A 22,900-nucleotide genomic window follows, 5' to 3' on the forward strand; every position below is an offset into this window, starting at 1 on the left:
TGAAATGTGGAGATGAGGGATACAGATATATATTTTTTTATCAATCGGAAGTATACTGGATTTATTTATGGAGTGGGGCTGTCCAACTTCTTTCGTAATTGCATTCCATTATGAAAAAAAAAAAAACTGAACATTGTCAGAAAGACGATGAAGATTGAGGGAGAGTCCAAGAGCAATGGCTTGGATATTTAAACCCAAGCTGACTGGCTTATTTGCTCTAACAACTGAACCTTACCGGCCACAAGAGACAGGGATTTGATTTTGTTGTCCTGCAGCATCGCACCTTTTCTTTAAGCAACATATTGCGTCTATCTATTCATTACAGAACACTAGCTACTGCTAAACACTTAGCAAATGAGTTACCTGTGATAAGTACACACGGGTTGCCGACTTTATGCACCATCGCCGTTCAGACCGAATGACCAGAGGTTTGTCTGTTGTTCCTTGGGAGACCGGTAAAGCCCAGCAGGCAGAACCTAGGAAAGAGTTGGACAGAGCCAAACCACAAGCTAGCGAGATTAGGCTGGCGTGTTCTAGAACTTTTCCAGTGGAGAATGCTTACTTTGTGTGCTTGTGCAGTTACTCAGTTTGCACTGCACCCGTTTTCCCTAAGCCAAGTCTATATCACATAGTCCCATGATCTGTTCTTAACACGTTCCACTTTTGCAACAGAACTGAATTACGATCAGATTTTTTGTTGGTGAGAATCTTGTCAGAATGCTGTCTCTGTTCTATCTTGTCCTATTGGCTTCCACTGCCTGGACACTGGGCTTCCTGTCCCCTAGGGGTGGAGGAATGACGACCTGCGGGCTAACCTGGGATGCTGTCTGGCTCCTTGTATATCAGGGTTGCAACTCTACACTTTGCCTTCTGGAAGTATCAGCAGCTAACATCCTCTTGTATTTTATTGTTCATCGGTCTTTCGTAGGACGTGGCAATCTGTAAATTATTCAAAACATTGTGACATGTAAGGTTAGTTAAATCCCTTTAAAGCAGCCCTTGCAAACTACTGGGATAGCAGTAGGTTTAGCATTGGGAAAACATTTTCTAACCAACCTTTTAACTTGAAAAATGATGTTGAATCTTTAAAACAATGTTAATTATGATACGACAAAGATTTAATTAGTTTAGTGTCTTTTGTGGACACCTTTTATAGACACACACGCGCGGTCCAATGTTCAGTGCTCTATCAGGGTTGTGACCCTAAACCAGGTTGTGACCCTAAACCAGGTTGTGACCCTAAACCAAGTTGTGACCATAAACCACCCTGAACCCCTAGACCTTAAGGGTTTGGAGGTAGCATATGTATTGCTGGTCTAAAGTATGAAAACCAAAACCTCTTGATGAACGTTAGTCACTGGATAAATTATCAACTATTAATCTGCTTCTTTAATTAGTCTTTGATTCCATAACCCACTTCTAAATTATGGTCTACTGTACATGATTTCCAACTGAAATGCATTGCCTAATCTGAGGAGAGGTTATAGTATAACTACATATTGGCTAGGTTAGAGTCTTGGCTTGGTTTGTAAAGTTTCAGCGCCTGTAATACATGCAAGTTCCGAACAGACACAGAAAAATATCTTTGACGTGTAGGTTTGAATTGGATTTGGCTGTGCAAAGACTGTTTGAATTAGGTGATTATGTTATGTAATCATAACAGCCAAGAGGGAGAATTTGGGAAAGCCCAAAGGAACAAGACTCGTTACTGAACCCAGACACAAGCAATTTGCCAAGATGCATGGCGTCACACTGTAACAGCAGAAAATGACTTTTACTAAAGTTGGAATGAGGAATTGGAACAACTACTAGGCATTCTATTTACACTCCTTGTCACATCATCATACATTCTTTGTTATTTCCTCTCGCTCTCCTTTTTCTCTCTGTTTCTCTCTCTTTTCCTCTCTGTCTTTCTCTTTTTTCCTCTGTCTGTCTCTTTCTCGCGCCCACCCCAGTGAGACAATGCTGAGGCGGGAAGATAGCATGTCAAGCATTACTGTGATAGTATTCTGTCAATTCTTTTGTCACGTGTCACGATTGGTTAATATATACCTGTCCGTCATATAAATAATCATGCTTTCTTTGACATAAGGTTTTGAAAGAGAAAAAAACCCACTATACAAACAGTAGGGAACAAGGAATGAAATCCAAACTGAAAGGCAATGGCGTGAAGCCATTTCCCTGTATTTACATCGCGTGTGATGTCGTTTTAAACCAGGTATCATTACCAACCAGTAGCTCCCCTTGTTCACATTTTGACAGGGGCAGAGTGAAAGCTGTGTGTGGTGCAAAAATGCGTCAGGAGCAGGAAATGGTGGTGCTAAGGGTCTAGCTACGTTCACGTGTAATTCCACATATCACTCAGGCACTGCAGCAGTAAAAGGTAGATGTAAAAGCATCTCGATGATGTGAAACTGAATAGACTTGTCCCTGGCCTCATTTGAGTGGGATGGAACCTTTGTCCACATGGAACCGCTGTGTGTCAGCTAACTGAAACATCCCTGGTTAACGTTTTATTTGAAATAAAATGTAACATTTCCTTTAAACCAAATGTTATGCTGGTAGGTCAAAATTGTCTTTAAAGTTCAGAAAGTGAAATATCCTTGCCCATTCTTGTTACCTTGTTATTTGCTGCACTGGGCCAGTAGAGGTGAACACATTCAGTACTATGAGGTCATTAAATTACTGAGAGGTGACTTTCAGCCTTACACCGGTACAGAACTGAAACAGAATATCTGGTGGGAAATATTCAGGTATTTTCGCCAGCACACAAGATAGCATTGACATTCTCCTCACTCCTCTCAATAGCCCTCCTTCCTCCCCCCTTCCTCCCCCTTCCTCCCAGCATATCACTCTCTCTCACATACCAATAACAGGCACAGTAAGCTAGCTGGATTTGGACTGAACTCTGTCAATCTCTCTTCCCTGCTATACCTTTCAATAAGTAAGAAGACAAAAAAAAAACACCAACACATTTTGTTGCATTTTAACGAGATCCTTAAGAAATACTGGTAACAATCTTATTTGAGCATTGTGAATCTAGTTTCTGGTAACAGAATTCAATATATTTATATATATATTGCATTGATTTCTCAGTTGTGGGGTGCGACGCTGTGACATTAGCAGCTCACCCGGACAATGTAATAGAAATTTTCTTTCTTGGGTTTGGGTGCTGAGATGCTCAAGTGTGCCCCGAATGACAAGTCCTCCCACATAGTGGGTTTACCAGCACAGAGTTTCTGAGCCATATGTTGTCGACCATACAGTAGATACAAGTTGGATCACATATGGAAGGGAAGATCGAGAATGTGTCTCAATTCCAAGCCCCTTCTTTATGAAGTGCACTAGTTTTGTCCAGGGCCCATTTCGTGAGGCCTGTAGGAAAAAAGGATGTCATTTGGGATACTCTTCTATCAGCCTGAGATGACCAAAATACCCTGTAACCCCCTCACCTCTACAAGACCTGAATTCAATGAGACAACCGCTGTACAGAACAGAGCCATCAGCATTCCCCACAGTATCACTCTGGAACTTTAATTGACTATTTAAATACATGTTTCTTGGCTAGTTTCAGTCCTGCAGGAGAAAACCTCTGTCACGGAGCTCAGGATAGCATAGCCTACAGTGCAGCCATTTGCTGTCTGGTTTCCTATAATACCACTTATTCACATGAAGACAGTCAATTCCCTCCATTGTATCCTAAGGGAACACTGAGCAGTAGTCGTTCATATCTCAGGCTATTTTCTCTCTTCTTTCCTGTCTGAGGTGCATTGAACACATTTAACATTCATGCGCAGACCCATTTAATTAATGGATGGGCCTGTTAGACATTTTACCCGCCCTGGTTCCCTCCCATTTCTTACCCCAGCCTTCTGCCTCCTTTACCTATGCCCCTGCTCCCCAGCCCTGTCTCCTCCCTCCCCTTTTCCCAACGTCACCACTGACGCCCCCCGCCCTCACCCCTCCTCTCCAGCCTGCCTCACCCCTCCTAATAGTCAGCGCTGTCAGGTATTCATGAGAAATACCCTCATTGACCTCTCCTTCACTTCCAGTGCCCTCCCGCTCTCCTCCCCCTCTCCTCCCCCGCTCTCCTCCCCCCTCTCCTCCGCTCATTAGCGACAGATCTGCTATGAAGAAACCTATCAAGGGGCGTGTGCGTGTGCGCGCCTGCGTCACGTCACGGGTGGACATTTCGTGTACTCCCAACAGCCATTAGAACAGAGATCATAAAGACATAAATATGTTATTCTTTAGATTATTTCCCGTGAACTAAGCTGTAGAACGGGGCATTCTTATGAACCTGGAGGGCTCTGTCATACCGGTATATCATGGAGATCGCGAACATGTTTTGAAAAATCAACAAACGGTAGATTTGACCGGCTCAGTCCTGCTCAGTGCACGTCACTCCAGCCAGCCCAGCCCCCAATCTGTCGGCATTGCTATGACCCGGTAGATCGTGTGTCATCTCTGTCCATTGATAAGGGGAAGAAACAGCCATATGGCACAGTGTTTTGCCTACATGGAAGTTAAGATAGTTTTTTCGGAATGCTGAACTGGGTTTACAGTTGTTGTTGTTGTTGTTTTTGTTGTGTGTTGTAGATGTGTGGGTGTGTGGGTGTGTGTGTCCAGATCATACAGTAAAACGAAATCGACAGTTCCTGTCAGATCTTTCATTCAGATCTACTTCCAGACTTCAAGGGAGAATATTGAGCGGTTGGGTAATGTGATTGTTCAGTCATAAAAACAGAATTTCAGATGCTCCACAGCATCAGACAAACAAACAGACACTCAGGCACGCATATACAGCTGTTATGTCCATCCATCGACGGCCTAGCCTTCAATCAGAACATGGTCACATAATAGGATTGGGATTGAAAGAAAAGAGAAGGATGCCGTGAACAATGACATCATGCCCTAGAATTCTCCTAAGGCAGTCTGGTAGCAAAACCATGCCCCTTGGCCAATCAGAGAGCCTTGTTCCCCCACTCCAGTTAGCCCAATCAGAGGCTTTCAATGACCTTAAACATCCCTGACAAAGAGATGTAGCCCTTATGCTATGTTAAAAATCCACTGCACTTTCACTTTAATTAAACCAACATTTTTACTCTCCCGGTTTTCTTTTTTACCCTCTTTGTTCTTCCACACACACACACACACACAGAGAACTACATTGGTGTATCCAATGGCGTATCCTCAGGCCTACAGGCCCTAATTGGTCAATGCCTTTTCACTCTTTTAGTCCCGCTCCTAAAGACACATATCATTTACGTTCCTTGTGGAAATGACATGCTCGGTTACTTTTTCTACTGGGGAAGCCTTAACTTCCATCCTTGAAATCCTACCCTGCTGTTGTGACTGGTGTTAGCATTGGACCTCAGCCCCTTGTTCATTCTTTGTCTCTGTCCTTAGCAGCTCTGAATTCAATAGTATTTTAGCAGAGAGAGATGAGGTATCAGAGTCACCAAGCACTCGATTCTATTGACCTGGGTTGGCATGTCAGCCAGAGTAAAGACCTCTTGATTGACTGCTGCTTGGATAACATGTCACACATCATGCATTAGTAATGGCACAAACCTCACAGCTTTCACAATGGATGGCATCACTTAAAAAAGTTATATTTTTTGTAGTATTTCACACATTGAAATATACCGGTAAACTCAACTTTCTGTCAATGTAGTTTAGATGAAGTATTAGTGTTTTAAAGGGTTTGTTACCAAACAAAGCCTGTCCCATTTCTGTGTTCTCCTCTGACTTGAACTGCTCATTAAGATCATTTGGAGGAACACGTCTTAAGCTGAGTGCCTTATTTCAGCTGCAGGGTTTTTCACTTGTATTCCACTTAATTGGATATTCGCATCGCATGACTAATGGAGCAAATGAAATATTCTAAATATGAGCTAGGTTAGACCATGCTGTTGGATAATAACTGTATTGAATATGAGCTGAACCAGACCATGCTATTGGGTAACTGTATTTAATATGAACTAGGTTTGACCATGCCAGGGTTTTTTTTCTTCTGCTATGGAACATTTTAAACTCCACAAATTCATGAGGTGCACAATACATTATGTAATTAAAAGCTGATAAATATATTGAAAAGTCATTGCTTTTAAACACAGCTGTCTATCCTTCTATCCTAACTCTAAAGTGCTAACGTTTCTCTATAGGAGCAATAACCCTATAGTAAAAGTAACCCTAGAGTAGTAAAAATATCCATAGAGTAGTCACAATAATCCTAGAGTAGTTACAATAATCCTGGAGTAGAAACAATAATCCTAGAGTAGTAACAATAATCATAGTGGAGTAAAAATATCCCTAGAGTAACAATAACCCTACAAGAAGAGTAACTCTAGAATAGTAAAAATTACCATTGAGTAGCAACAATATCCGTAGAGTAAAAATTACCTTAGAATGCTTTTTTTTTTTTTTAGCTAATAGCTATCCTAGGAGAGCTACAGCCTGCTTCTCACTTCATACATTGCACTTCAGGCCGGAGGAAGGTTTCTTCAGGAGGCAATCACCAGGTAATACACTGGCAAGAGGGAGATCAGTTCTGAGCTAATGTGAGCTGAAGCATCGAGAATCTGTGTGGGTGTGTGTGTATCCAAGCTGGTTAACCCAAGAAAATGCGATTAATGGGGAAATTTTTACCGTCCTCATTTTTTACTGCCAGTACACTGATACACTGATGAGCCAAAACATTATGACCACTCACAGGGAAGCGATTAATGCTGATCATCTACTAACAAGAGCACATGTCAACGTCTGGGTTGATTACATTGTAAGCGAACAATCAGTTCTCGTAGTCAATGGGTTGGATGCAGGAGAAATGGGCTGGAGTAAAGACCTGAGGGACTTTGAAAAGGGCCAAATTGCTATGGCCCGATAATTGGGTCAGAGCATCTCTGAAACAACAAGGCTTACGGGGTGAGTACCAACCGACAGTTGTCCAAGGAGGGACAGACCCAAACCGGCGACAGGGTGTTGGGCGTCCAAGGCTCATTGATGTGCGAGGGCAACCAAGCCTATCCCATCTGGTCCGAATCGACAGAAGGTCCACTGTGGCACAGTAAAGTCACAGAAAATGTTAATGATGAAGAGTTCAGTGTGTTGCCCTGACCTCCAAATTCCCCTTAATCTCGATCCGACTGAGCATCTGTGGGACGTGCTGGACCAACAAGTCCGAAGCACTGTGGTTCCACCTCGTAACTGACAGGACTTGAAGGATCTGCTGCTAATGGCTTGGTGCCAGAGACCACAGGACACCTTCAGGGCTCTTCTAGAGTCCGTGCCTCGGTGGGTGGATGCTGTTTTGGCGGCACATGGAGGACCAACAACATATTAGGCAGGTGGTCATAATGTTTTGGCTCATCAGTGTATGGCTGAGTTAGACTGTGTGTGTTTGTGACAAGTGTGTTCCTTAAACTTAGAATTAGACTTAAATTCAGGCGTAGATTAAGGAGTTAGGATTTTGTTAAATTTAGGGATAAAGCTTAGGCTATTGATGTTAAGTTTAGGTTAAGGTAGGGCAATGATAATGGTTGGGGCAGTGTTTCCCAATCCTGGTCCTGGGGACCTGAAAGGGGTCCACGTTGCCTCAGCAATCACAGTCTGAAAAGTGTCCCACATTACCTCAGCAATCACAGTCTGAAAAGTGTCCCACGTTACCTCATCAATCGCAGTCTGAAAAGTGTCCCACATTGCCTCAGAAGATGACGTGCTACAATTGTCATTTTGACCCATTTCACACTATAAATCTCAGATGCAGATTTGGCAACAGATCTGGTTCATCTAAATAAAATTATGCTAGTGTAAAAACGCTCTAAAGTCCTTGATTGTGTATGTGAAAATTTTGCATTATGGCCATTTTAGGGACAATAGAAAGGTTATACAGGGGGGACCACTTTTCTTGCTGCAAGTGCCAATGTTGTACATTTTTGTGCATAGGTTGGCTGATAAGGTTTTCAGTAATATTCAGACTCTGTCGTGTCTGCCCAAACAAATTACCTGTGCACATATTCACTCCTCGTTAGTATTCACTTCTGTAATTCTATTTCAATTTGGCATTTGCATAATCAAGTCAGAGCATGAGCGTTTTTTCCCTCCCCTTTACTATTGTTGTCACTTAAGTACAGGGGCCATTAAAATGCTGACACAAACCAATATTTATTCATGGGGTATTTGACCCAATTTGCTTGATTACTACAACACCTGCACATTTGATTTAATTTTATTGCTTCAGTTTCTTAACCCTCTTAAGGGCCATGTTTGATTCACTCTGCTCAATTTGGTAGCGTCAGCACCATTACATGACCATGTGGAAGGTTCGTTTCTAGCTAATTATGATTAATTAGTTACTTATACGTCTGCCTATAAAGCCATGGCAGCGAGAAAATGGTGGTTGAGAGAAAAATTGCTTGTTTGGTTCAAATTGCCTGTGTCTTTCTAAAACTGATAATAGATTAAATGAAAAAGAAGAGCAATTGTCCTGGAAACTTAGGTTTGTGCTATCTTGTTTTGTTTTTGCTGATAACGTTGGTTTGAGAAGAATGCAGTATGCAGCGTGGTCAGTGCCAATCAGAATTCCGTTACTTGGAGGTCAGTGCTTCAGGCGAGCTCGGTTTAAGCTCGGCTCCGCTTGCATCATAGCTTTGCCGCTTGTCTGTTTTCTAAAAGATAAATAAATAAATCAGTGGTGTACAGTTTAGTCTGTCTGCTTCATCTCAAGGAGAACGCAAAACTTTTTGTCAGATGTGAGAAACTGTGTGTGGAAGTCTGAAGTTTCAGATGAAAAAGATACAAAACCCAATATGATCCCCTCCACCCCCACTCAAACACGTTAACCTGTCTGAGCAATTTGAGCACAGTCTTCTGGGTAATTTCATGAATACATATCCTTTCATGGATACATGACCTCTAGCAGAGCTGCAGACAGACAGTGGTTTTCTATCCAAACTGGCCTTAAGCGATAGCCCTTTGAAAGTACCACACGAAAACAAAACACTGCCTTACCACTATGAATATTTATTTTGTGACAAGGAACAGAAAGACACAAAATACGGAGAGTAGGAGAGAGGGATAGACACAAAAACACAGACAGAGAAAGTAAAAAGAAGAAGAAAAGGAACGGTCAAGAGTCCCTGGAGATCCCTTTAATGTAATGCCTCACATTTGCCCATGTTCCCTGGGATTGGAATACCACTTCCATACACATCAATAGCTGGTGAGAAACGTATCTTCAGCCTAGAACATATTCCGTTAATTTCCTGTTTTTGCTAGGAAATCATATATTTTAAAATCTTTATAAAAAAAACAAACAAACACTAACCTTAATCAACCAGAGTGAATGCATAAACGCCACCATCAGAACACAACGTTTATGGCCAAACATCGGACATCAAAGTCTGTAAGAGCTCGCAGCGATGTCACATCCATAACGGAATGCTCCAGTCTAAAGTATGATGGTTTGTATTAACCGAAGACAGGCGGTGAAAGCGACAGGGCCCCAGGGAGGAGTGTAGCCATTAAAATCTGATTAAATACACATTTACAGCATTATTCCTTTAAGCCTTCCCGTGCACCTTGTGTCTCCCTCGACACCCGGACTGGAGCCTGGGTCTGATTTCCACACAGCACTGGCGGCTAACAAACCCAAAGGCCATGGGCACACACACACACAAACGCGCACACACAAACGCACACACACAAACGCACACACACAAGGCTAGGAAGCCCACAGGCCCTCGACGGTCTCGTCTTCATTATGCCAGCAGCGCGTGGCGGTATCATTTCTGCCTGATGATTAAAATGTCTCCAGTGTTGAGGGGACCTGAAGGTTATACCACAAAAGGCTCTCCTCCCTGTGGAGCCTCTGGCTCAGACCCCCCAACAGTCACAAAGATGAGAAAGAAAGGTAGCTGCATGAATGTCAACTAATGCAGTTTAACCAGCGCACAACCTACCCGCATTTAACATTCTGCTTGTGTTAAACACTCATCTTATCCAAGACCGGTTATTCGGAAGGACAGGCAGACGGAGCGACAGACGAAAGGGAAGTCAGAAAGACAGACAGGTGTCTGTTAACATCAGGGCTGCTTGTTGATACTTTTTGCGCGAGGCAAATTGTAGTCCCGATGTCTCCCATCGCCACCGCAACCGTCGCCACCCAGCAGCCTTCTGGGTAATGAGATGCAAATTGTCGAGCCTGTGGAAAATAATGACCCATCATTTATGCTGAGCGTGTATACCTGCAGGGACGGCCGGATCGTTCATCACCCTGAAGCACTTTGGAGCATGATACACATCAATTCCTACGACACCTCCACAACGCCACAGCGCTGCATGTCCCCCTCTGACACATTCAGCCATAATAGGTTTAATAATGGCCGCCCATATTCATGCAAGGGAATGGCTGATCTCAAAGGCATTCGGAAGAAAGAGGGAGACCGAGAGAGGGGGAGAGTGAGAGACGGGGCCGGGCATCAAGAGAAAGCATTTTGGGCCCTAATCAGTGGATGACGGAGAAGGCGGCCTGGAATCAGAGATTGAAGAATCAGCCATGCCACCACCTCCAGAGGAGATGAGTGGAGAGCTGCTAGGATAGATCAAAGTTGGCTGATTGGTTTAGGGTTGTTGTTCCTTGTGAGCCGTATTTATCTGCTGGATCGGGCTAAGCGTCTTAGAGCTGGCACTGTGAGATGCAGTGGAGGCATGGAAGGATAAACGGCCAGCTGCCACTAGAGTCTCTCACCACATTGTGAGTGTTAGCAAGGTTGGGCTGGGTTGTCCCTGCCATGATCATTTGTCAGCAGCACCCTCCCTACTGCTCCCAGTGTGGAACGAAGACGTTGAGTAGATGCTGGTTTTTTCTTTCAACTTTAACTAGGTGTTGGTCTTTCAGTGTGTAATGCTGCGGGCCAATGTGATATGCAGTTAGACAGATTTTGTTATTTTATATTATTTGTTTTGTGTATTGATAGGCACAATGGTATATCTCCACTTTTGGTAGCTAGAACATGACACTCCATTTCATTCAACGTGTCATGTGACACACATTTTTCTCATGCAGGTCTTTTGAACACCATAAAATCTTTGTTAATAATATAATCATATTACTATAATCATTAAACTCTTCAAGGTATTCCGATACTGCTTCTTTCCATGTTTCCTCCTCACTGTGCCTATTTTTGAAAGTATGCTGGATTAAAGGGGAGGTTCCTTCAATGCTCCTGCTTTGGGAAGGAGGTGGGGAACGAAAGAAACTGTGTAAGAGATTGCCTTTCCTCAATTTCTCAGGTGTTGACTTTTCAAAACCCATTGGATAATATGGGTAGAAGGGAGGGATCAAATCAGGAATATGCAGTTCAGCTACTCCAGAGGACAGAGCAAGCAATCATTTGATAGCTACAGTGGGTATAGAAAAGAATCACTCCCCTATAAAATAATCACATTTTGTTGCTTTGCAGCCTGAAATGAAAACAGAAAAAAAAATATATATATATATTCAGCTGTATTTACAACTTATAATATCCAAGTGAAAGATATAATACCAACTTGTCAGAAAAAATAAAATAAATTAAAAACAGAATCATTGAGTTGGAAAAAGAATCACCCCCCTTCTAAAAATGACTTGTAAACCCAACCAGGTGTAGTTAATCACCTTCTCAATACTTGACTTTCAACTGTGATCAGCTGTGGTCATTTTGATTAGCTCAGCATGAAACAAGCTTTTCCTGAAGCAATTCAGTCCTTGGTAGTGCTACTGAAGAAAACAATCAACTATGGGTGGCATGGCATTGTCAAAAGATCTCCGGGATAAAGTTGTGGACAGACACAGGAGATGGATACAAAAAAAAAATCAAAGGCTTTATCAGTGCCTAGAAGCACAGTGAAGTCTATTAAGAAGTGGAAGGTATTTGGTACAACACAGACCCTCCCTGAGTCAAGATGTGGCTCCAAACTGGAAGAAAGAGCCAGGAGGAAACTGGTCAGAGGCTACCAAGAGGCCTACAGCAACTCTGAAGCAGTTGCAGGAATTCATGACAAAGAGTGGTCATTGTGTGCATGTGACAACAATATCACACATTTTCCACAAATGTGGCTTGTATGGGAGGGTTGCAAGAAAAAAGCCTCTCCTCAAGAAAGGCCACATGCAGTCACGACTGAGCTTTGCCAAAACGCACCTTGAAGATTCTAAGGCCACGTGGAAAAAGGTGTTATGGTGGTGAGACTAAAAGTGAATTTTTTGGCATCAATGCCAAATGATATGTCTGGCAAAAATCCAATACTGCTCACCATCCAAATAACACCAATCTTACAGTAAAGCATGGAGGTGGTAATATCATGTTATGGGGTTATTTCTCTGCAGCAGGGACTGGAGCAGGATAGAAGGAAAAATGGATGGGGCAAAATACTGTCAAAAATGGATGGGACAATAAAAAAGCACACAGGAAAACTGACCACACAGTGGAAGGAAGTAAGGTTTGAAATGCATCAAGGATCGGGCAATAATTATATATATATAGGTTATTTCTCCCCCATCTGATTATTTTACTGCCTAGTCATCATCAAGCTTTCATCATTAGAACCAGGTGTGTAGTTCTGCATTAAAACCCCAAGTGTTCCCTAGGAGACAGACAGAGAACCACTGTTGTGGACAACCATCTAAGCCTCAATGCTCTCCACATCCTTTTAGACTGGCCACTCTCCTGAAGCAGTGGTTTCTGGGTTTGTACATTTGTAATTTAAATAGACTGTTAGCAAAGATACCTAGTGATGAAATATTGAAGTGCTTTACAGTACTTGTTGATATTCTAGTGCACGGTTTTGTTAATCGTCAAGCACTGCCAACAATAGAGGTAATACATTGTAATTACCTGTCTCCATGATTACGACACATCAATGTTTATGGCTAACTGTCATTTTTTACTAGAGTCATGGGACATTTTAGCAAAGCCAGGTGCCTTACAGTACACAAGTGTTTAGTCAATTTTTTTATTTTGTTAGCATCTGCTGTAGTTAGCTAAACTAACAGTAGGTTCTGCTGGGCTGTAGCCTAATGTTGGCTTTCAAAGTCACTGCCCATCACTGTCAGAGATCATGAAATCCCTATGAACTACAGATTTTTTGGTTAGCTTAGAAGCTGGAAACGTAGATGATATGCTTGGTCTTACCCTCTGATAGGCCCGGTGGAATTTTGACATGAATTACTTTCTTTAGGGGGCTGTTTTTTAGTCAGTCTGTATCCCATAATCCCCTAGCGATTTGCAATGATGTTACCTCAGAACACACAAAACTTCTGATCTAACCTTCAGTTTTATATAGCTATAAACCTGGACAGCTAATTCAGAAAATGAAATGTAACACTTCATGCAATGTAATAAACATTTAAGTGTTTATGTAAGAAACACAATAATATGTTGAATAAACATTTAAACTATAAGACTGTGTACCTTTCCTAACAGCAATGCTGTAGATCATGAGTGCTCAAACACTATTGTGGAATGTCTGGTCAAAATTTTCCCAAAAGGCAAATTAATATCAGTAAAGATATTTTCTTGGTGTAGCAACAAACCCCCAACATGCAACCCAAGGGACCCTGAATGACATCCTCCGTTCATACCCCTCTTGGAATCAATATATTATTCCAGTTCCAAAGCAAATTTTTCAGAATTTCTCCAACATTGGTCCATGCCTTTCGTGTGTTCATAAGATAACAGTATTCAAATCCCAAAACTGTTATGGTCTTCACTGATGGCATGTATTTCACAATATTTCACGTATGTATTTATTATCTATAATTATTATCTATTATTCACAGCCTTTTTTTTTTCTTTCCAGCTAGATTAAGACTAGAAATCATTAGCAAGTTAGCTAAGATACAGTATTTACATTCTAGTCATTTAGAAGACATTACGAGTCCTACAGGAGCAATTCAGTTAAGTGCCTTTCAAAAGTGCCTTTCTTTTCTCACTTTGTCAGCTCCAGGATTCGAATCCTTAACCTCCTGGTTAGTTGCCCAACACTTTAACCACTAAGCAACCTGCCACCACCTTCCAATCAGCTAACCATCTACGGTAACAGACGTTCAGCAATAATATTGAAATATACAGTATTTCTTGCAGAGAAATTAACCATATCTTGAGATCATGGTTCAGTGTGTGCAGCTGTTAATTATAAAATAATGAAAATATATTCATAGATTCATACAAAAGAGTTTGAAGGGTAAACTTCTACATCGAAAGACATGAAGTGTGGGCCGTGCATATGGCGAATGGTGAGCATTCGACATTTAAAACCACCTACATTTTATAACCGTCAAATCTTCAAGATCAACAGAAACTTCTGCAATTTGGGTGTTGTTCACTTGTGTATGAGATCACAAGCTATCCACTTTCAATCAGAAACCCATTTTTCTGAATTAACTTATGTAACATAATGTCACCTCATAACAACACCATGTATACACTGTATTAAGCATATTTTATGCATACTATATATATTGAAGCATATGTATGCATACTACATTACTCTTTCTGTCAGAAGCATTAACTTTTTCATGTTCAGATATTATTTTGGATATGTTGCTCAGCAAAACTCCTCCCACCATGTCATAAGGTTACTGTGTGTTTTGGAGATTGCCATTCAAAACCAAATCTGAAAGCAATACACAGAAATGTTGTAGGTTCAAGTTAAGTGTTTCCCCGTATTGAATAAATTTATTTTAAGTATTATTTTTTTCATAAACATTTCAAACAGCTCCAATCAGTTGATTATGGTACCCATGTTAATTGAAAGACAAATATGTGGATGTTAGCAAAATAAACCTGTGAACTGTAACCCTGTTCCCAGTAGAAGATATTAAGAGAGTTTTTTTCACCTGATACAGCATACACCCACGAGGGTAACACCAATTTACATGATTGAGTTTTGTGTTTGTTGTGTTTTCTGCTGATCTTCTTAGGAGTTGCTCTTAAGAGTAATAATATACTTATTTCAAGGCAAAAAATCATAATAAAGAAGTCTATCAGAATAAAACTGCTGTTGGTTGTTTTTTGGTATGTGTTTCCACGTTGTCGTAGAGACATAATTGGGGAAAGCTGAGTGAGGATCACTCTCGGAGTGAGTTGCATGGACACACCAATGGATGCACGATATGACGGTGTTCCCACAGTCCCACGAGAGGTGTAGCGTTCCCAGTGTATATGCTCAGAATACCACCTCAATTTCTCTTTCTCCTAGGTTAGATAGAGATCAGTGTGTGTATGCAACCCTCTTGGCTCTTCGTAAAAAAATCAATGCACACCATTTTTATTTTTAGACAGGAAGGGGATTTGATGATTAGAGATGCATACATTTCATGAGGTTTTAATGTCCCCAGTGGTCACTTTGAGTAGACATGACTTTCTAACCACCCCCATGTAGAACATTTCCACCCCTGTTTCATTTAGTCTATTCACTCTCTACATCTCCTCTCTCTCCTTCCCCCTCTCTCTTGTTCTCTCACTTTCACTTGGTTAAATTTGACCTTACTGAAATCACACATTTTACAGTGGGACAATTGTGGGAAAAATAAGTCACATGTTTCGGCGGAAGAAAGGAGAAGGAAATGAATGATGCAGACTCTCTTAATCCTTTGTAGTGTGTGCATTCTTGGAACATAGATGTCTGTCCTTGTCCAATCCAAATTCCACCACTGTTAATTTAAGTTTCTCTCTTCCTATGTTTTTTTTTTCATATTTACAGGTGCAAATGTAACCTTCACGCCAACAGCTGTGTGTTTGACAAGGAGAAGCTGAATTGTGAGTGTGAGCACAACACCACGGGTCCGGACTGTGGCCGCTGTAAGAGGAACTACCAGGGCCGGGCATGGAGCGCTGGCTCCTACCTGCCCATCCCCAAGGGCACAGCCAATACCTGTAAGTTACCGACACACACGTATTATATACTGTACACACTTGTTCTCTGTCATATAGGTACAATAACTCGTGCATTTTACTCGTATTTTCACCCCCATGGCATATACAGGCATTATCTCACTATTTATTTCTGCACCAGCTTGGTCAGTGGTGGGCTATATCTTTGAGGTCAGTGGTGGGCTATATCTTTGAGGTCAGTGGTGGGCTATATCTTTGAGGTCAGTGGTGGGCTATATCTTTGAGGTCAGTTATGGGCTACAGTATATATTTGAGGTCAGTTGTGGGCTATATCTTTGAGGTCAGTGGTGGGCTATATATCTGAGATCAGTGGCAGGCTATATCGTTTGGGTCAGTGGCGGGCTATATCTTTGAGGTCAGTGGCGGGCTATATCTTTGAGGTCAGTGGCGGGCTATATCTTTGAGGTCAGTGGCGGGCTATATCTTTGAGGTCAGTGGCGGGCTATATCTTTCAGGTCAGTGATTGGCTATATATTTGAGGTCAGTGGTGGGCTATATCTTTTAGGTCAGTGGTGGGCCACATCTTTGAGGTCAGTTGTGCGCTATGTCTTTGAGATCAATGATAAGCAATATGCAGCTCCAGAAAAAAATTAAGAGATCACTGCACCTTTTTCTTTCCTTTACAAAAAGGTTGAAAAGGAAGGTTTTGAGTGAGCAACAGAAGGGTTAAAATTAAGAGACCACTGCAAATTGAACGCTTCTATTCCTTTCACAAAACTTTCCTTTTCCACATATTTTGGAAATGAAATGAAAGGGGCAGTGGTCTCTTATTTTTTTCCAGAGCTGTATTTTTTTTCAGTAGTGGGCTATATCTTTGAGGTCATTGATTGACTGTATATTTGAGGTCAGTGGTGGGCTATATCTTTCTGGTTTGTAATGGGCTGTCTTTCTGGTCAGTGGTGAGGTACAGTGGATATAAAAAGTCTACACACCCCTAAAATGCCAGGTTCTTGTGATGTAAAAAACTTTTGACAAAAAGATAAATCATGTCAGAACTTTTTCCACCTTAAATGTGACCTATAACGTGAACAATTCAATTGAAAAACAAACTGAAATCTTTAAGGAAAAAAAAGAAAAAACACTAACCTGGTTGCATAAGTCTTTTTTGACTCAGTCTTTTTGGGTAGGAGTCTATTCGCATGGCACATCTTGACGTGACAATATCTGCCCACTCTTCTTTGCAAAAGCTCTCCAAATCAGTCAGATTGCAAGGAAATCTCCTGTGCAGAGCCCTCTTCAGATCACCCCACAGATGTTCAATTGGATTCAGGTCTGGGCTCTAGCTGGGCCATTCCAAAGCGTTAATCTTCTTCTGGTGAAGCCTTTGTGGATTTGGATGTGTGCTTTGGGTCGTTGTCGTTCTAAAAGGTGAACTTTCTAACGGACGCCTGAAGGTTTTGTGCCAAAATTGCCGGGTATTTGGAACGGTTCATAATTGCCTCCTGAAGAAAAACAGCCCCAAAGCATGATGCAGCCACCACCATGCTTCACTGTGGGTATGGTGTTCTTTGGGTGATGTGCAGTGTTGTTTTTGCACCAAACATACCTTTTGGAATTATGCCCAACATTTTCAACCCTGGTTTCATCAGATCATAACACATTTTCCCACGTGGTTTAAGGGGACTTGATGTTTGTTTTTGCAAACTTCAGCTGGGCTTGGATGTTTTTCTTTGTAAGAAAAGGCTTCTGTCTTGCCACCCTACCCCATAGCCCATTCATATGAAGAATACGGGAGATAGTTGTCACATGTTGCACACAGCCAGTACTTGCCAGAAATTCCTGCAGTTCCTTTAATGTTGCTGTAGGCCTCTTGGAAGCCTCCCTGACCAGTTTCTTCTCATCTTTTCTTCAATTTTCGAGGGACGTCCAGTTCTTAGTAATGTCTCTGTTGTGCATTAAAATGTAAGGAAAATCCTACTAGAACATCTGAACTTTATTTGTGATTAATCAGAGTCACTTTAAATTATGGCAGGTGTGTAATGACTTCTATTTAACATGAGTTTGAGTGTGATTGGTTAATTCTGAACATAGCCACACCTCCAGTTATAAGAGGGTGTGCACACTTCTGCAATCAGGTAATTGTTAAGGTTTTTATTTTTCATTTTTCCCCCTAGAAGATTTCAGTTTGTTTTTCAATTGAATTTTTCACATTATAGGTCACATTACAAGTGGGAAAAGCTCTGACATGATTTATCTTTGCCTCATTTTAACAGGGGTGTGTAGACTTTTTATATCCTCTGTATATCTTTGAGCTCAGTGCTAGGCTATATCCTTCTGGATCTCAAGCCTGTGTGAGGGAAATGTAGTCCAGGGACCTCTGATGTCTTTTTACTACAGTAGAACTTAATCCTTCACATCTCCTTGTCATCTTTTTATCCCCCTCCCAATATCTAGCTACTGCGGTAAACAAACATTTCAAGGGAACAAATGATGCTGTTCTTTCCCCAGGATGTGGCCCCAATACTTTGAATGTGTCTGGTCAAGTTTTAAATCAGATAGTGTGTGATTAGTTATTAATGTATAAAGTAAACATCCAGTCAAGCATTAATGCTTTTGTATTTGTTCACAGCCATTATTTTTACTAAACAGAATGAGGTCTCTCTCGCCATTTTCCTAACAGGTCACATGTCTTATATAAGGCCTGAGGCCAAGGGTGTTGGCAGCCTTTAACAACCAGTTAGAATAGCTGGTTATTCCACCTCAGGGATCTCATTTAGGAGTGTGTGTGTGCGTGTCTTTCAGAAGACCCCATGGTTGCCCAGATGGTGTCAGGTGCCTGCTTCTTCTCTGCCTCCCCTCTGAGTCTAGTTGGCCAGACATAAAAAAAAAAGGCATATGGCTCCGTATTGAGGAAGTTTTTTTTTCATAATAAGGTTGGTTACGGAATACCCTGAGAAACAGGACCAGAGAGAACATGCTGAAGACATGTGGATATTTTGATTGTTTTGGCATTCCTAAGCCCGACAGGTTTTATCAGAGGCTGGCCTGTTATTGCAGTTGGGTGGAGGTCTTTCTCCAGCAGGGTGGTAATGTATTTTCCCTCCCAGGTGGAGAGAGGTATGGAAGATCAGCAAAATGGTCATTCTGAGACTGAAATTGACAGCACATTATTAAAAAGCCAACATAGTTTGCTGTGTGTGGAAAACGCACACACACACACAGCCTTCATGACCTTAATGATAAAAGACAGCCTTACCATAAAACTCGTTATTATACTTTGTGTCGGAAAAAATCCATAATGCAATATCCCTGTAAAAACATAAAAACACAGGTGAGTGATTCCTACCGGAATAAAGAAACGTAAGAACACAAGGTCTTCCTCCTGGAATAAAGAAACATAAAACACAAGGTCTTCCTCCAGGAATAAAGAAACATATGAACACAGGGTCTTTCTCCTGGAATAAAGAAACATGATGGGGACCACATACACTACTGGTAAAAACTACTGGAATAAGGAAACAAGAATACAGGGTTCTTTAGGAATAAAGAAATATACAACATAAGATCTTCCTCCTGGAATAAAGACATAAGAATAAGAATGGTCTTCTTCCCAGATTGAATAAACATAACACAGTGGTCTGCCTGGAATAACAAAATATAACAACACAGGGAATAAAGAAAATGTTCAATGATGATAGAAATTTGCAGTTTAAATTTCAGACTGGACAATTCCCAAATGTTCTTCTATTAAGCATATGGAGGTCTTATACAGACACATTTGTCAAAATTGAAACATTCAATTAAGATTGAACTGTTTGTATGAGCGGTAATGAGGTTGATCAATCATCTTACAGAGCACAGTAATGCTATAGAAATCTACCATCATCCAAGTACAAGAGAAGACGAGTTGTTCTTCCCGATGGAGTGAGCGGGCAAGGTGAAGTAATGGTGAAGTAAAGGTGAAGTAATGGACAAGGGAAAAGATGGGAGATGAAGGGATTGGAGGAAGGCATCACTGTTACAGAACGGTGAGCTGGGCCCCTGGAATTTTCTTCCATTCTCTCGCTGTCTCTCCCTCTCTCTCTCTCTCTCTCTCTCTCTCTGTCTCCCTACCCATTACTGTTTATCTGAGAAGCAGAGGGATCAGTTGGAGAATCCCACATGGCAGTTCATTTTAATGGGCCAATGGGTTCTAAGAGGAAAGGTTTGGAGTAGGAGAGTAGAGAGTGGGTCTCAAGCCTTTCTGACTAAAATAAAAGAAACTAGACCCTAGAAAGAAAAGGGACAGTTCTGTGAGCTGTAAGGCTGAACAGACTGTTCTGGAGGCAGCTTACCGGGTGTAAACCTAGCTTTCTGAGGCTTGAAATGGTAAGGCAAGTGAAAGGCTAAATGGGTATTTATCATTCCATACGTCTTTTGTTAGGACAGTGACATTTGTGAGTGATTTTAAATCGGATTATGATGTGCTGTTGAACCAATGTCGGTAAAACAACCCTGTGAGTGTTCAAGTGTTCAGATCTATCCACAGAGAACATGAGGAGATCACTGTTGTCATGGATACACATCAGGTATAAAGTAGACCGCTTGAAATGATGGCCTCTTGAAAGCAGTATCGCATACGCAGACTATACAGTATTGCCTTTCTGATAGAAATATCCCAATAATCTGTATGATTGTTATCAATGCCGCTTCACAATCTGTTACTGATTGTTATCAGTGTTTTTTTTAACTCTGTGTTAAACTTTACATTGAATGCGCACATAGCAATTTTTCCTTAATGAGTGTCAATTTACCAATTTGGTTAATCTATCTGTAACCCAACTAAAAGAGTGAGTAAAACCCTGTGTGAGGGATGTTAGTACTGTTATGGTGTACTTCTGTTCCTATCGAATGCATCTCGGCCGCGGCGAACGCACCTCGGCCGCGTCGAACGCACCTCGGCCGCGTCGAACGCACCTCGGCCGCGTCGAACGCACCTCGGCCGTGTCGAACGCACTTCGGCCGCGTCGAACACACCTCGGTCGTATCGAACACAGCTCTGATCTCTAAATCCTCTGGTTTTTACCAAGGATTAGGAGCCAAATGTAAACCCTTACATCTAACCAGGAAGGAAAGAGTTTTGAATTAGCTCAGATCAAAGTCATGGACACACACACACACACACACAAACCCCAGTATATTTTGAGGGATTAGTTTACTTCTCTTTAGAGACCCCGGTGAGTGGGGAATAGTAAGCCAAAGCTGACGAACATGATATCAGCTTTCATGTGACTTCCAAACTCTACAACTATAGCTACATGTACATCCTCTGTTAAACGAGCTGGGTAAAGTGAACTAGAGAGCTTACGGGAGGATCCTGGTAATGGAGACCATAAACTATATGGAACAGTGGGCCCTGGTGAGGTGGGTTGTGGGGGGGTCCTGAATTACAGATTTAGGGTCAGTATTATCTTTAGTCATAACCTTATATATTGGTAAAGGCTGGGTAATTCAGATCTGACCCAATATCAGAGTAGGGTCAACTCCAGGTGGTTGTCAGAGTAGGGTCAACTCCAGGTGGTTGTCAGAGTAGGGTCAACTCCAGGTGGTTATCAGAGTGGGGTCAACTCCAGGTGGTTATCAGAGTGGGGCCAACTCCAGGTGGTTATCAGAGTGAGGTCACCTCCAGGTGGTTATCAGAGTGGGGTCAACTCCAGGTGGTTATCAGAGTGAGGTCACCTCCAGGTGGTTATCAGAGTGGGGTCAACTCCAGGTGGTTATCAGAGTAGGGTCACCTCCAGGTGGTTATCAGAGTAGGGTCACCTCCAGGTGGTTATCAGAGTAGGGTCACCTCCAGGTGGTTATCAGAGTAGGGTCAACTCCAGGTGGTTATCAGAGTAGGGTCACCTCCAGGTGGTTATCAGAGTAGGGTCAACTCCAGGTGGTTATCAGAGTAGGGTCACCTCCAGGTATCTGTTCCATTACTGTATGCTTTCTGTGAACACAGTAGAACCATTGACCCAGATCTCTTCTAACTTCCAAATGACACACAGTCATAAAAAGGTCCAAACCCTCCTCCTACCCATCAGTGTGTATAGAGACAGTACTCCGGTCGAACAAGTTAACTAAATAAATACAGTATTTCTTTCTACATTATAGCACCTGCATGTATGTACAGTACAACACGCTAGGTACTATTTAATTTAAAGCCATCAACGCCGATAGACCTTGTTCAACAGCCCTAGGTACTTTGATGAAGGGTGACTGCAGCCGTGTCTCTGGAGCGGAGCCCTGGGCACTGTTAGTAGTGGTATTGAAAGGCCTAGATGGCCATTATATCTGCACAGGGATGAACTTAGAAGAGCACTCTGCGCGCCCCCGCCCCCCCCGGTTTACCCATTTGCTTCACCCTTCCTTTTTCCCTCCGTGCGTTATTGAATTATACTGTCTAATTCTATATCCCAACACAGAGCCCCCTCCATCTCACCCCCCTCCTCCTCCTTTGTGTGTCTTGTTTAGGTTCTAACTGTAGTCCCTCTTTTCCATTAGCATTCTTCCCTCATTCTGCTGATCCTGCGCCCACTCCTTTATCACTTCATTATTTCTCTCTCTCCATTTTCTCTCTATTCACTCTCCATTTCTCTCTCTTATTCTCTACATCCTCTCTCATTTTTTATGCTTATTTATTTTTTCTCTATTTTTCTCTGTTCTCTCTTCTCCCCCCCCTTCCCGCTTTTTCTCTTTCACTAGTTCTCTCTCTCCATCCCTCTCTTTCCTTCTCTCCCTCCATTTTTGCTCTGTCTCTTGGTTTTGTTTTATCCGCTCGGTCTTCCCCTAGAGACCAGGCTTGTTTACATTGCCTTTCCTACATCTCGCTCTTTGCAGCTGCCACGGTAATCTTTCTTTCAAATATTTGTTTCTTCCGCCACAGGATTCCGTTTCCGTGCGCCTCATTCCCGGAATCTTAACGGTGCCTCCAAACTCTGCTCTTGCCACCTTCAATACAGATCTATTCCACTAGTTTTAGATGAAGGTGGGCGAGTGTT

At 42.0% G+C, this 22,900-nt stretch overlaps 1 protein-coding gene across 8 annotated transcripts in view; it reads left to right on the forward strand.

The window, feature by feature from the left end:
• ntng1a (netrin g1a) overlaps positions 1-22,900 on the forward strand; it is a 95,901-nt gene that overhangs the window by 46,658 nt on the left and 26,343 nt on the right. For all 8 annotated transcript variants that reach the window (XM_020041979.3, XM_020041980.3, XM_034289394.1 and 5 more), the window contains exon 3: positions 15,745-15,917. In XM_020041979.3, coding sequence (XP_019897538.2) covers positions 15,745-15,917 — 173 coding nt within the window. The remainder of the gene's footprint in view (positions 1-15,744; positions 15,918-22,900) is intronic.

This window comes from Esox lucius, chromosome 21 (assembly GCF_011004845.1).
Source record: "Esox lucius isolate fEsoLuc1 chromosome 21, fEsoLuc1.pri, whole genome shotgun sequence".
NCBI lineage: Eukaryota > Metazoa > Chordata > Actinopteri > Esociformes > Esocidae > Esox > Esox lucius.